At 41.2% G+C, this 15035-nt stretch overlaps 1 protein-coding gene across 2 annotated transcripts in view; it reads right to left on the reverse strand.

Moving 5' to 3' along the window:
- Positions 1–15035, reverse strand: part of LOC126299334 (uncharacterized) — an 864357-nt gene that overhangs the window by 256948 nt on the left and 592374 nt on the right. For both annotated transcript variants that reach the window (XM_049991164.1, XM_049991163.1), the window contains exon 25: positions 2354–2596. In XM_049991164.1, coding sequence (XP_049847121.1) covers positions 2354–2596 — 243 coding nt within the window. The remainder of the gene's footprint in view (positions 1–2353; positions 2597–15035) is intronic.

Genomic DNA, 15035 nt, shown 5'->3' on the forward strand with positions numbered 1-15035 from the left:
ATAAATAAAACATGTTTTCTGGCAGCATAATGAAGTTACCTTACACTTTACTGTTGGCATTGTACTTTTCACTTCAGATAAACCTTATCTCCAATGGTCGATTACATTACAATAATTAAGAAGTTTCTCTGCCATGAAGTTTTCAAAGAATCAATCAACAGAAGGAAATAAGATAATCACATCAGAGCAAGTGATATTTCCTTAAAGTATTAACAGATGAGGTATCTACCAATTATCACCAACTACTTTCTCAATTCCTTCTTCTTGTTTCCACCAACTCTTCTACAGCTTTGTTTGCCTTTTGTACAGTACTTTTCAGATGTCTACTCTGTAATCTCTTCCACCTTATCATGTTTATCACTTTTCATTTTTTGTGTCATATTTAATTTTCATTTGTTTTTGAATACCTGAACCCATAACCCGTGCTGTATCTATTACTGCTTCTTCTGGTACTACTTTTCAGAATTTCTCTTCCCCATAACTGTAATACAGTGCCTATTGTCTCAGCACAGCAATGCTCCCACATCTCTGGCTTTCAAATCTAGTCTGTTATTGTAAAGTTTTAGTGTCTATTTAATGCTAATTCATTACGAGGTGCATTCAAGTTCTAAGGCCTCCGATTTTTTTTCTAATTAACTACTCACCCAAAATTGATGAAACTGGCATTATTTCTCGACGTAATTGTCCTGCAGACATACACATTTTTCACAATGCTGATGCCATGATTCCATGGCAGTGGCGAAAGCTTCTTTAGGAGTCTGTTTTGACCACTGGAAAATCGCTGAGGCAATAGCAGTACGGCTAGTGAATGTGCGGCCACGGAGAGTCTTTCATTGTTGGAAAAAGCCAAAAGTCACTAGGAGCCAGGTCAGGTGAGTAGGGAGCATGAGGAATCACTTCAAAGTTGTTATCATGAAGAAACTGTTGCGTAACGTTAGCTCGATGTGTGGGAGCGTTGTCTTGGTGAAACAGCACACGCGCAGCCCTTCCCGGACGTTTTTGTTGCAGTGCAGGAAGGAATTTGTTCTTCAAAACATTTTCGTAGGATGCACCTGTTACCGTAGTGCCCTTTGGAATGCAATGGTAAGGATTACGCCCTCGCTGTCCCAGAACATGGACACCATCATTTTTTCAGCACTGGCGGTTACCCGAAATTTTTCTGGTGGCGGTGAATCTGTGTGCTTCCATTGAGCTGCTCGGCGCTTTGTTTTTGGATTGAAAAATGGCATCCACATCTGATCCATTGTCACAACTGACAAAAAGAAAGTCCCATTCATGCTATCGTTGCGCATCAACATTGCTTGGCAACATGCCACACGGGCAGCCATGTGATAGTCCATCAGCATTTGTGGCACCCACCTGGATGACACTTTTCACATTTTCAGGTCATCATGCAGGATTGTGTGCACAGAACCCACAGAAATGCCAACTCTGGAGGCAATCTGTTCAACAGTCATTCTGCGATCCCCCACAACAATTCGCTCCACTTTCTCGATCATGTGGTCAGACCGGCTTGTGAGAGCCCGAGGTTGTTTTGGTTTGTTGTCACATGATGTTCTGCCTTCATTAAACTGTCGCAACCATGAATGCACTTTCGACACATCCATAACTCCATCACCACATGTCTCCTTCAACTGTCGATGAATTTCAATTGGTTTCACACCACGGAAAGTCAGAAAACGAATGATTGCTCGCTGTTCAAGTAAGGAAAACGTCGCCATTTTAAGTATTTAAAAAAGTTCTCATTCTCGCCGCTGGTGGTAAAATTCCATCTGCTGTACGGTGCTGCCATCTCTGGGACGCATTGACAATGAACGCGGCCTCATTTTAAAACAATGCGCATGTTTCTATCTCTTTCCAGTCCGGAGAAAAAAAAGCGGAGGCCTTAGAACTTGAATGCACCTCGTACATCTCTTTCAACCTGTGGTCCTGAGAGACTCTTTGGAATATTTACTAAGTTTCTAAATTGTCTTCTTTCTTCAGTTTGCTCTGTTATCATCAAAACATGTAACCTACATGTTTAAACATGACAACACAGAAACTTTTCCTCATTTATTGAGCTGCTGTCTTCACTTTCTCTGTTTTCTAATTTCCAAGTTTTTATTTGAAACTGAGGAAATTAAGTTGCACAGTGATCATAGAATCATGAAAAAATGAAGATAAATGTTCAAGTGATCTACCACATATTATAGGCGCACTGACCTCAGACAACTTACTCTCACATCGATATGCACTCTATTTTAAAAACAAATGTAATTTTTTTTGGAGATGTATATATTAAATATGGAAGACTGCTGCAAATGTTCTCTAATTTCAATACAAACATATATAATAACCATTTCATTATACAAACCTGCATGTTTTGAACCTCTCAATTCCTTGATGTGCTTTTTTGCTGGTCTCTTCCCTGAATTTGAGTGTGATTCTGCATCAGAGCTTGAAGAGTTCATTTCAGAATTACTCAAGTCTTCCTCAATATACTCATCACTATTGTTTAATTCCTCCTGAAACTCCTCTTCCAATATGTTGTCTTCAGTGACCTTAATATGTTCCTTTGTGTTGCTTCTCCTGCTTTTCTCAACTGCCCACTCATCATCTGGACAAGAAAGAAATATTAATTACAACTAATTACTCACTGACAGCACAGAAATAAAAATTATAATGTAATAATACCATACTGGTTAGACCACAAGCACTGACAATATGGCTCCTTCATTCAGAAGTCACTGGCATACATTATCATCACATAACAACAGTATCATATTACCAGAATGAGATTTTCACTCTGCAACAGAGTGTGTGCTGATATGAAACTCCCTGGCAGATTAAAACTGTGTGCCTGACCGAGACTCAAACTCGGGACCTTTGCCTTTCGCGGGGAAGTGCTCTACCATCTGAGCTACTGAAACACGATTCACGCCCAGTACTCACAGATTTACTTCTACCATTTTCAGTGTCATATTAGTTTTATGATATTAAAAACAGCATCAAACACTGTTGTTTTATCAATGATGGAACTTGAAGTCTATGGCTGTTATTTGATGAGTGGTCGTTGATGAAGAATCCTAGAGGTCAGAAACAGTTTTAAAAGGTATTGTTTTATGGTCATTACCAGTTTTGGGCCCTCATGCCCATCATCAGATGGCTAAATTTGTCTTAATATAGTATTATATTCATCAGTAGCATGCCTCCACTCCTGAACTATGTAAGAATATTTCTGAAGTTAGTGCTACTTTATACACTGTGTGGATGACTTTAATACTGTAGAAAAATATTCTAACATTTAACAACTGATAACATAAAAAGGTGAAAGAGTTGTATACACTTCTATTTGTTATGCTGATCATCATTTTGTCAATCTTTTCCTTCTTTTGCATTCCTGGGAGGATTCACATATTTACTAGCTGACCAAAAAATGAAGCACTCAATATAAATGGTCAGATTTAAATGTAGCTTTGTTCATGTACACACCATCAGTAGGCATGTACATGATTAGATTTTCAGTTCTCTGTGACAAGTAGAACATCTACTAGCGTGTATTATTGTTGTTAAGGTTTAGTGTTGCTACTAGGACTGATATTCTACATATGGGGCATGAACAGCATTGGATGTTGAATAATCACTGTGTAAATACAGAGATCCTGTATATTCATGTGAGACAAAATTTCCAGCACTAGACAGTGCGTGAAAGGAGCCTCATTGTGAGTCTCCATTTGGCTGGCTGGTCAAACTGTGCAATATCCAGATTTTTGGGGCATTCAGATGTGACAGTGGATTGGACTGCATGGGAATGTGATGGAAAGCATACTCATTGTCAGAGGTCTATTCAACCACATCTGATGACCACAAGAGAAGATTGCCATTGAAAGTAAATGGCAGAGGGTATGTCCCAGGGATTTCTCCCATTCCACTCATGTATGGAACATGGGAAAAACGATTGTTTAAATGTCTCTGTGCATTTCTTAATTAATTTAATACTGTCCTCAAGACCCCTTTGGGAGTAATATGCAGAGGATTGTAGTACATTTCTAGAGTCGTCATTTAAAACTGGTACTTAACACTTTGTTACCATACTTTCTCAGGACCAGAGTTTGTGAGTTCACTTTTTTAAGCATCACAGTGACACTTTCCCATGGGACAAACAAACCTGTGACCATTCATGCTGCCCTTCTCTGTATACGTTTAATATCCCCCACTAGTGTCATTTGGTATGTGTCCCAAACACTTGAGCTATATACTAGGATGGGCTCCATGAGTAATTTGCACGCAGTCTCCTTTGTAGACTAATTGCATTTACCTAGTATTCTACCAATAATCTGAAGTCTGCTACATGCTTTACCCACATCTGAGCCTATGTGATCATTCCACTTCATGTTGTACGAGTTTACAGATTCCAACTGTGACTCACTAATACTATATGCATAGGATACTATGTGTCTTTGTTTTCATTTTGTGAAGTGTACAATTTTACATTTTTGAAATTTAATGCAAGCTGCCAATCACTGCACCACTTTGAAGTCTTACCAATATCTGACTGAATATATGTACAGCTTTGCTCACTCTGTACTTAATTGTAGATAACAGCATAATTTGTGGAAATTCTGAGATTATTATTAATATTGTCCACAAGATCATTAATATACAACATGAACAGCAAGGGAGACAACACACTTCCCTGGAGTACACCTGAAGTCACTTCTACATTTTAAGATTGTCTAAAGATTTCTTTCTGTCATATATTTATTCCCATTTTTATCAACTTTTGGTTCATCTAGCTACTTGCCAGTCTCTATTTTGATGAAATGAGTCAGTTGCTCTCTACATATCACTGCAAATGTACTCATGCTATTGTTGTTCGAGTTAAGTTCTACCATTCTCAAAAGTGGCCGCAATAGTTGTACAGAGCTTGGGCAGCGGAACTTCATGGGCTAAGCAGTCACTGTCAGTTTGTTACTGAAACTCACCAGGACTCATATGCTGATTTGGTGGTTCATGTTGCTATAATACTACACCTGTCTCACACAGGTTTTGAACATTGCCCAGTACTCTAACTATCTAGGGCAGCAGGAAGTCAGATAGAAGTTTGGTGTGAAGCAGCTGTCATTGTTTTCTTCTCCTTCTAAACTGCCATTAGTTAGCTTATGCAGGGGAAATGATGTCACAGCCATGCAACCTTGGTCTCCGTGCTGCATGGGGCAGCACAATGCTAAGCAGCAATAGCAGTCTGTGTCACAGCAATGGCCATGTGCTCCTCTCCCACTTTGTCCTCATTGTTTTATTCAACATGAGTGGGCCACATGCCCATAGCACTGGGTGATGTGCAACCATTGGAAGAAAAGGGTACATATTGGATCTGTGTGTAACTCTCAACCTCCTTCATCAGATTTGAACATGGATGTGAATAGTGGTTCCCAAATGATGGTAGCCACAAACAAACTCTATACAGAAGTATATGTTGTGGACAAGACGTTAAAAATGCAAGTGGAAATAGGTGCAGCAGTGACTTTGTTAAATTCTCAAACCTAGGTGGATCTTGGATCACCAGCGTCGTCCGCTGTCTCTCATCAGTTGGTGAGTAACAACAAACAATAAATACCCACACAGGGACAATTTTCTACTTCCATAGTTTATAAAGCAGTGGTTTGGCCTTTGACCTTTCTAGTAATCGATAAAGCCAAAACTGAAAAGTTATTTGGGTTAGATGCCTTCAAAATTTTTGGATTTCTATTATTGATGAAGTGCATGTGGTATCAGTTCAAGTTCCATACCAACAACTGCATGCTCTCTGCCTGGAATATTTCTCCTTGTTTTCAGAAGGTTTAGGGTGCACTTCCAATTTCAGGGTTCACATCACATTGAAACTGATGGCATGTTCCCATTTTTTTCATCCCCCCCCCCCCAATCCCATAGCTTTATGGGAGCAAGTCAAATTAGAACTAGATTGACTGAAGTCTTTGGGTGTTACCACATTTGTCTCTTCTAGTGAATGGTCTACTTCATTGATAACTGCTGTAAAACCTAACAGCAACCTTTGGTTTTGTAGTGATTTTAGGAAGTATGAAAAAATTGACAGTCTCTAGTTGATACCTATGCTATAGTCTGGCAGGAAGAACTCTTAGCAGGGCTTTCTGTGGGCCAATATTTTTTTTCAAAATAGGCTTGTCAGAAGCCTACCTGTAACTTCATGTGAATAATGATCCCAAATGTATCCATTTAGTAAATACCCCTTCAGGTTATACTGATACCATTGATATCCATTCAGCATGACTAACACTCCTGTCATTTGGGAACTCACAGCCTCCGTGCCGAAGAGCATGATGGGTGGATGATGTTATCATCTCAGGTTCCTCAACAGATGAACACTTGCAGGACGTTTGGGCTTTGTTCACGGCACTGCACACTGCTGGGTTAAAGTGTAACTTGTACAATTCACAATTTTTTCAGCCAACTATTGTCTATCTTGGATTTGAAGTCCTGCATGCACGTGTCAACCCTTTATGCCAGCATGTTGATGCCATTAAGGATTTGCCACATCCTACCAAAGTCAAAGCATTGCAGGCCTTTCTCGGAAAGATTCTGTGCTACCATAAATATCTTCCTGATGCAGCCACAATGGCTCACTGACTCACTGCACAGCACACAAATGCAGATACAGATTTAGGTGGCTTTCATGGCCAATCTTGTCTTAATGTCAGGTTGTTTAACTTGTCCACCAACATTGGCCACCTAAACCACTAGGCCAAGCAGCAGATCCCTTGTGTACATATTATGCTCTCTGCCACCACCTCTCAGTACTTGATGGTGTGTTACTGCTGGCTACTGAGGAGTTGGCGTCCAGGGTTGTGATCCCAACCACAATGCAGTGCCTTCACTGCCTGGACCATTGGGGTGTTGCTCACTTGTCACCATGTGTTTTGCCTGGACGTTGACAATGAGATCACACATGTTGTGTCAGCCTGCATGCAGTGTGCCACACATCAAGTGGCACCACTGGCATCTCTTTTCCCATGTAGGCCCCCCCACCCAGCACCCATGGGTGCATATTCACGGCGATTTTGTGGGTCCATTCTTAACTCCTTTTGGTTTTTAGTAATTGATGCATTCTTAAAATTTCAATATGTGGTTTATTGTCTGTCCACATACACAGCAGCTATGGTCACAGCACTCTCAAACTTTTTTTCTTGGAAGAAAAGAATTTGAAAATTTTTGTACAAAGAGTGGCATCCAGCATGTTATGTCCCCACCCTTTCTTCCCCAGTTCAATGGCCCATACATTCAAACCCCAGATGAGGAAATATATCACTCAATCTCCTGAGGAAGCCCTTGACAGGTTCTTGGATTCATATCGATTCACTCCAGACAGCTACCATAGCCCAGCTGAGCTGTTTCATGGCTGCCAGCCCTGTACACTGCCCCACCTGCTCTGGCTGACACCCAGCCACCTCCTGGCACTCACCAAATAGTGATTCCACCCAAGCTCCGCTATCTGGGCCTGAGTATTTGGCTAGCACACTAAGTGGATACCAGATGTCGTTCATCACTGATAAGGCCAAGGCCTCTGTGTTGTGTGCACCTCCAATGCCTTGTTGTTATGACACTATGATCAGCTCCACCCACAAGCTACCGATCCCGTCCCGTGCCAGAGAGCCATCCTCTCCCCCCCCCCCCCCCCCCTTCCCCCCACCAACCAGCGTTGTGTGCACCGGTCCCCATGGCTTGGCCCACACCCCCTCCAGCTCCTGCACTGTCTTTGTTCTGGGTGCAGCCCCACCAGGCACAGTAGTGAGCACCAGGCCACCTCCATCTCTGTAGCCCCTGTCACTGCCACTAAAGTTGTCTTCTCTGTTGCTTCCATCATTGAGTGCTTACCTGGATGTGGACATGGATGCAGCTCCTTCATCGCCAGTGCTCCCGTATGGTCTCTCACGGGAGCGTAGGCACTGTGACTGTCCGTGCCTGCACCATTTCAGGCCACATTCTCCTGTGATTGCACAACACCTGCTCCTGCAGTCGTCCCCTTCCAATGAAGACATAGGCATCTCCACAGTGAACACTTTTCCCCAAGGGAAAGGAGTGTTGTAACGCTACAGATTGAAAGAGTGTAATCAAACAATGCATGCCTCCATGGCCGATCTAAAGAGGTCACCTTGTATTGGCACAGAGAGCACAGCAAGCACTGCAACCTGTGTAACACAGCCTTATATAAGCCAGTGTTGGGCCCTTGGACAGGCTAATGTTTACATGAGGATTGTATGCTCAATTACTAGACTGTGCCTTAATGTATTATGTGGCCTACATCTACATCTACATCCATACACCGTAAGCCACCTGACGGTGTGTAGCGGAGGGTACCCTGAGTACCTCTATCATTTCTCCCTTCTATTCCAGTATCATATTGTTAATGGAAAGAAGGATTATTGGTATGCTTCTGTGTGGGCTCTAATCTCTATGATTTTATCCTCATGGACTCTTCGCGAGATATACATAGGAAGGAGCAATATACTGCTTGACTCTTTGGTGAAGGTATGTTCTCGAAACTTTAACAAAAGCCCATACCGAGCTACTGAGCATCTCTCCTGCAGAGTCTTCCACTGGAGTTTATCTATCATATCCGTGTCACTTTTGAGATTACTAAATGCTCCTGTAACGAAGCACGCTGCTCTCCATTGGATCTTCTCTAACTCTTCTATCAACCTTATCTGGTACGGATCCCACACCTTTGAGCAGTATTCAAGCAGTGGGCAAACAAGTGTACTGCAACCTCCTTTGTTTTTGGATTGCATTTCCTTAGGATTCTTCCAATGAATCTCAGTCTGGCATCTGCTTTACTGATGATCAACTTTATCTGATCACTCCATTTTAAATCACTCCTAATGCATACTCCCAGATAATTTATGGAACTAACTGCTTCCAGTTGCTGACCTGTTATTTTGTAGCTAAATGATAAGGAAACTATCTTTCTATGTATTCACAGCACTTTACACTTGTCTACATTGAGATTCAATTGCCATTCCCAGCACCATGTGTCAATTCACTGCAGATCCTCTTGCATTTCAGTACAATTTTCCAACTCTTCAATCCAATCACACAATTAGTCTGACACTCCATATACTCTTACTTTGTTCATTAAACGACTGTGGGGAACTGTATCGAAAGCCTGACACTCCATATGCTCTTACTTTGTTCATTAAACGACTGTGGGAAACTGTATCGAACGCCTTGTGGAAATCAAGAAACACGGCATCTACCTGTGAACCCGTGTCTATGGCTCTCTGAGTCTTGTGGACGAATAGTGTGAGCTGGGTTTCACACGACCGTCTTTTTCGAAACCCATGCTGATTCCTACAGAGTAGATTTCTAGTCTTCAGAAAAGTCATTATACTCGAACATAATACGTGTTCCAAAATTCTACAACTGATCGACGTTAGAGGTATAGGTCTATAGTTCTGCACATCTGTTCAACGTCCCTTCTGGAAAATGGGGATGACCTGTGCCCTTTTCCAATCCTTTGGAATGCTACACTCTTCTAGAGACCTACAGTACACCGCTGCAAGAAGGGGGCAAGTTCCTTCGTGTACTCTGTGTAAAATCGAATTGGTATCCCATCAGGTCCAGCAGCCTTTCCTCTTTTGAGCGATTTTAATTGTTTCTCTATCCCTCTGTTGTCTAATTCAATATCTACCATTTTGTCATCTGTGCGACAATCTAGAGAAGAAACTACAGCTCAGTCTTCCTCTGTGAAACAGCTTTGGAAAAAGACATTTAGTATTTTGGCCTTTAGTCTGTCATCCTCTGTTTCAGTACCATTTTGGCCACAGAGTGTCTGGACATTTTGTTTTGATACACTTACCGCTTTGACATAAGACCAAAATTTCTTAGGATTTTCTGCCAAGTCAGTATATAGAACTTTACTTTCGAATTCCTTGAACGCCTCTCGCATAGCCCTCCTCACACTACATTTCGCTTCGTGAACTTTTGTTTGCCTGCAAGGCTTTGGCTATGTTTATGTTTGCTGTGAAGTTCCCTTCGCTTCCGTAGCAGTTTTTTAACTCGGTTGTTGTACCACAGTGGCTCTTTCCCATCTCTTACAATCTTACTTGGCACATACTCATCTAATGCTTTTTGTACGATGGTTTTGAACTTTATCCACTGATCCTCAACACTATCTGTACTTGAGACACAACTTTTGTGTTGAGCTGTCAGGTACTCTGTAATCTGCTGTTTATAACTTTTGCTAAACAGAAAAATCTTCCTACCTTTTTTAATATTTCTATTTACGGCTGAAATCATCTATGCAGTAACCACTTTATGATCGCTGAGTGCCTGTTCTGCATTAACTGTTTCAAATAGTTCGGGTCTGTTTGTCACCAGAAGAATATGTTATTGCCATGAGTCAGTTCTCTGTTTAATTGCTCAAGGTACTTTTCAGATAAAGCACTTAAAAAAATTTCACTGGCTTCTTTGTCCCTGCCAGCCGTTATGAACGTTTGAGTCTCCCAGTCTATATCCAGCAAATTGAAACTCCACCCAGAACTATAACATGGTGGGGAAATCTACATGAAATATTATCCAAATTATCTTTCAGGTGCTGAGCCACAAAAGCTGCTGAGCCGGGGGGCCTATAGAGACATCCAATTACCATGTCTGAGCCTGCTTTAACCGTGACCTTCACCATATTATTTCACATTTCAGACCTTTGTCAATTTTCCTTTGACTTCTTATTGCTATAAACACGCCTCCCCCTTCACTGTCCAGCCTGTCTCTGCGGTATACATTCCAATCTGAGTTTAGGATTTCATTACTGTTTACGTCTGGTTTCAGCCAACTTTCTGTCCCTAGTATTATATGGGCGCTGTGACCGTTTATTAATGAGAGCAGTTCTGGGACCTTTCTATAGACGCTCCTTCAGTTTACTATTAGCACATTAATATTGTTATTCCCTGTTGCATTTTGCCTACTCCTATTGGGCCGCGTCTCAGGAGGCATCTTGTCGGGCCTAGGGAGGGAATTCTCCAACCTAAAAAATCCACATGTGCACTCTACATGTACCCTGCTACCCTGGTAGCCGCTTCTGGCGTATACTGCATGCCTGACCTATTCAGGGGGACCCTACATTTCTCCACCTGATAGCGGAGGTAAAGAAATTTGCACCCCTGATCTCCGCAGAATTGTCTGAGCCTCTGGCATAAGCCTCCCACTCGGCTCCAAACCAGAGGACCGCGATCAGTTCTGGGAACAATACTACAAATAGTTAGCTCTGATTACACCCCACGAGTGAGTCTTTCCGCCTTCACCAATTCTGCCAACCACCTGTACGAACTGAGGATGACCTCTGAACCCAGACGGCGGGAGTCATTGGAGCCGACATGAGCAACAATTTGCAGTCGGGTGCACCCAGTGCTCTCTATTGCCGCCGGCAGGCCCTCCTCCACATCTCAAATGAGACCCCCTGGCAAGCAGACAGAGTGAACACTGTACTGATTCCTACTTCATTCAGTGTCTTGGTGTAGCCTTTCATGTGAATGTGAAGGGAATAAAAATTTGTTGCTGAGAATTCTGATATTGTGTTTGTATAAGAATATTTTTGTAACTGTCAATGTGAGAGGCAGATTTTCTGATTCATTCTTGCCTTGTAGTAAAATACAGCGTGTTTCAAAAATGACTGATATATTTGAAATGGCAATACAAACTAAATGAGCAGTGACAGAAATACACCGTTTCTTGCAATATACTTGGGACAACAGTACATTTTCAGGCAGACAAACTTTCGAAATTACAGTAGTTACAATTGTCAACAACAGATGGCGCTGCAGTCTGGGAAACTCTATAGTATAATATTTTCCACATATCCACCATGCGTAGCAATAATATGGCGTAGTCTCTGAATGAAATTACCCGAAACCTTTGACAACGTGTCTGGCGGAATGGCTTCACATGCAGATGAGATGTACTGCTTCAGCTGTTCAATTGTTTCTGGATTCTGGCGGTACACCTGGTCTTTCAAGTGTCCCCACAGAAAGAAGTCACAGGGGTTCATGTCTGGCGAATAGGGAGGCCAATCCACGCCACCTTCTGTATGTTTCAGATAGCCCAAAGCAATCACACGATCATCGAAACTTTCATTCAGGAAATTAAAGACGTCGGCCGTGTGATGTGGCCGGGCACCATCTCGCATAAACCACTATGTGTTCGCAGTGTTGTCTAAGACAGTTTGTACCGCCACAAAGTCACGAAGAATGTCCAGATAGCGTGATGCAGTAATCGTTTTGGATCTGAAAAATGGGCCAATGATTCCTTTGGAAGAAATGGCGGCCCAGACCAGTACTTTTTGAGGATGCAGGGACGATGGGACTGCAACATGGGGCTTTTCGGTTCCCCATATGCGCCAGTTCTGTTTATTGACGATGCCGTCCAGGTAAAAATAAGCTTCATCAGTAAACCAAATGCTGCCCACATGCATATCGCTGTCATCAATCCTGTGCACTATATCGTTAGTGAATGTCTCTCGTGCAGCAATGATAGAGGAGCTGAGGGGTTGCCGCGTTTGAATTTTGTATGGATAGAGGTGTAAACTCTAGCGCATGAGATGATACGTGGACGTTGGCATCATTTGGACCGCAGCTGCAACACAGCGAACAGAAACCCGAGGCCGCTGTTGGATCACCTGCTGCACTAGCTGCGCGTTGCCCTCTGTGGTTGCCGTACGCGGTTGCCCTACCTTTCCAGCACGTTCATCTGTCACGTTCCCAGTCCGTTGAATTTTTTCAAACAGATCCTTTATTGTATCGTTTTTCGGTCCTTTGGTTACATTAAACCTCCGTTGAAAACTTCGTCTTGTTGCAACAACACTGTGTTCTAGGCGGTGGAATTCCAACACCAGAAAAATCCTCTGTTCTAAGGAATAAACCATGTTGTCCACAGCACACTTGCACGTTGTGAACAGCACACGCTTACAGCAGAAAGACGACGTACAGAATGGCGCACCCACAGACTGCGTTGTCTTCTATATCTTTCACATCACTTGCAGCGCCATCTGTTGTTGAAAATTGTAACTACTGTAATTTCGAAAGTTTGTCCGCCTGAAAATGTACTGTTGTTCCAAGCATATTGCAACAAACGGTGTATTTCTATCTCTGCTCGTTTAGTTTTTATTGCCGTTTCAAATATACCGGTCATTTTTGAAACACCTTGTATATAATCAGTGTTACATGTAAAAGATGGTTCAACAGTTTACTCATCAAATTTAGTGCCCAAAGTTAATTAGTCATTCGAATTTTGAGTTCAATGATTGCCGTTTGTTTATGCATCCAGAAGTACGTCCAAATTGGACCGCACCATAATTTTGCCTTGCTACAACTTTTAATTACAGTTCTGTGTGACCTAACAGAAATGATTTGATACACATTTTTGTACAACGAGTACACTATGTTTCACAGGAGAATAACTAAATTGGAGTCTGACTGCCTGTACTTATGATTGGTTACACGATCACAGTCAAACACTTAGTAAAATAACAGCTTGCATGGCTTACATAGTATTGCAGAAGAGTGAGTATTATGCATGTCATCTGGTGATAGGTCCCTTGGTGCAAACTTGTAATAATGTAGTTAATTATAAAACAATAAAAATTTGAAAGACATGTTAAATTATAAAGTGGGAAACACAAGCAGAAAATTGTGGTAAATAAAAAAAAATAAAACTGGAAGTTAATTCAGTAACTGAAAATAATATTTTGAATAAAATGGCAGCACAAGCTGCACTTTTAATTTTATTTTAAAAACCATGACCCGGCATTTTATTCAAAGTTCACACTACAGTTGTGAAACCTGCATCAACATGCTCCACATGCTAGACAAGAAATTTGAAAATATTATGCAGGATGGGGAGCACAGGATAATAATGAGATTGTGGGACAGCTGGTGCAATAGTATCAGCCAAGAGTATGCAGTCAATGCATTTGCAAAAACACTTATGTAGATGGTGACGACTACATAGCCTGTGCTGCAAGTACACTGAACATCACATAAATAAAACATGAAGTAGTTGCTGATGTGAGGGAAAGACTATTGGGAAATGTAGTGAAGTCAGAATAGGATATGTATCTGATTTAAGTATGAATGATTTGCATAAGGTTATGACCATACAAATGGCTCAGCAAAATTTTCAGTAGGTAACAAAACAGATGGCCACAGTAGGAAAACTGAAGTCCAGGACTGCCAATTACGTGAACACATTGTCTCTGCAGATAGAATAGTAAATCTTAAAGCTGAAATAAATATTGAAAGAGGGATGGACAATTTGAATATGAATGCTGTAAATTTGCAAGTTCAAATTTATGACATCAGTTGATGATAAAATAGGAAAAAGGCAGAATGGCACTGAATCAATAATTTGGAAAAAAAGTGGAAGAAAATGTGTATCTACAAAAAATAAATAGTAAAGGAAAATAAATTTGAGATACTGAATTGGAGAAATACTACCCTTGAAACTAAAACCGAATTGACTCAACACGTGATAATGTCCAAATCAAAATAAGCTTCCAATATGTTATATATTATAAGTAAAGTTTCTGACACGGAAAACAAAATTCAGGACAAACCAAACTGTATAATGAGCAGTGTTAACAATAGTGAAATTTTAGACAAGGAAGAAAATTTGAACTACATAAAAAGCAAGGAAGGCAGTCTCCAGTAGACTTTATGGAAAAACAAATGAGCCAAAATTAACTGGCAGTCTGATAGAAAAAGAAAAGATCAGTGTCACAGTAGACAATCTTGCAGGAGAAGTTAAACAATGTGAATTGGACTTAAGATATTGAACAGATGACTTCTGATGACTGCAAACAACAGTTCTTTAATTAATAGTGGTCAGAACAAAAACATGACTATCTATGGCAAGAGTTTGTCATGACGAAACTTTCCACAAATAGCAGAAGAAATTCCATGAAAGAATGATGTAAAAATTGGTACTGCAAACATAAGAGGGTGGTGTTCCAGACCCAAAATCATCTGGGAACCAAGGAAAAAACTCCCACA

This window comes from Schistocerca gregaria, chromosome X (genome assembly GCF_023897955.1).
Source record: "Schistocerca gregaria isolate iqSchGreg1 chromosome X, iqSchGreg1.2, whole genome shotgun sequence".
Lineage (NCBI taxonomy): Eukaryota > Metazoa > Arthropoda > Insecta > Orthoptera > Acrididae > Schistocerca > Schistocerca gregaria.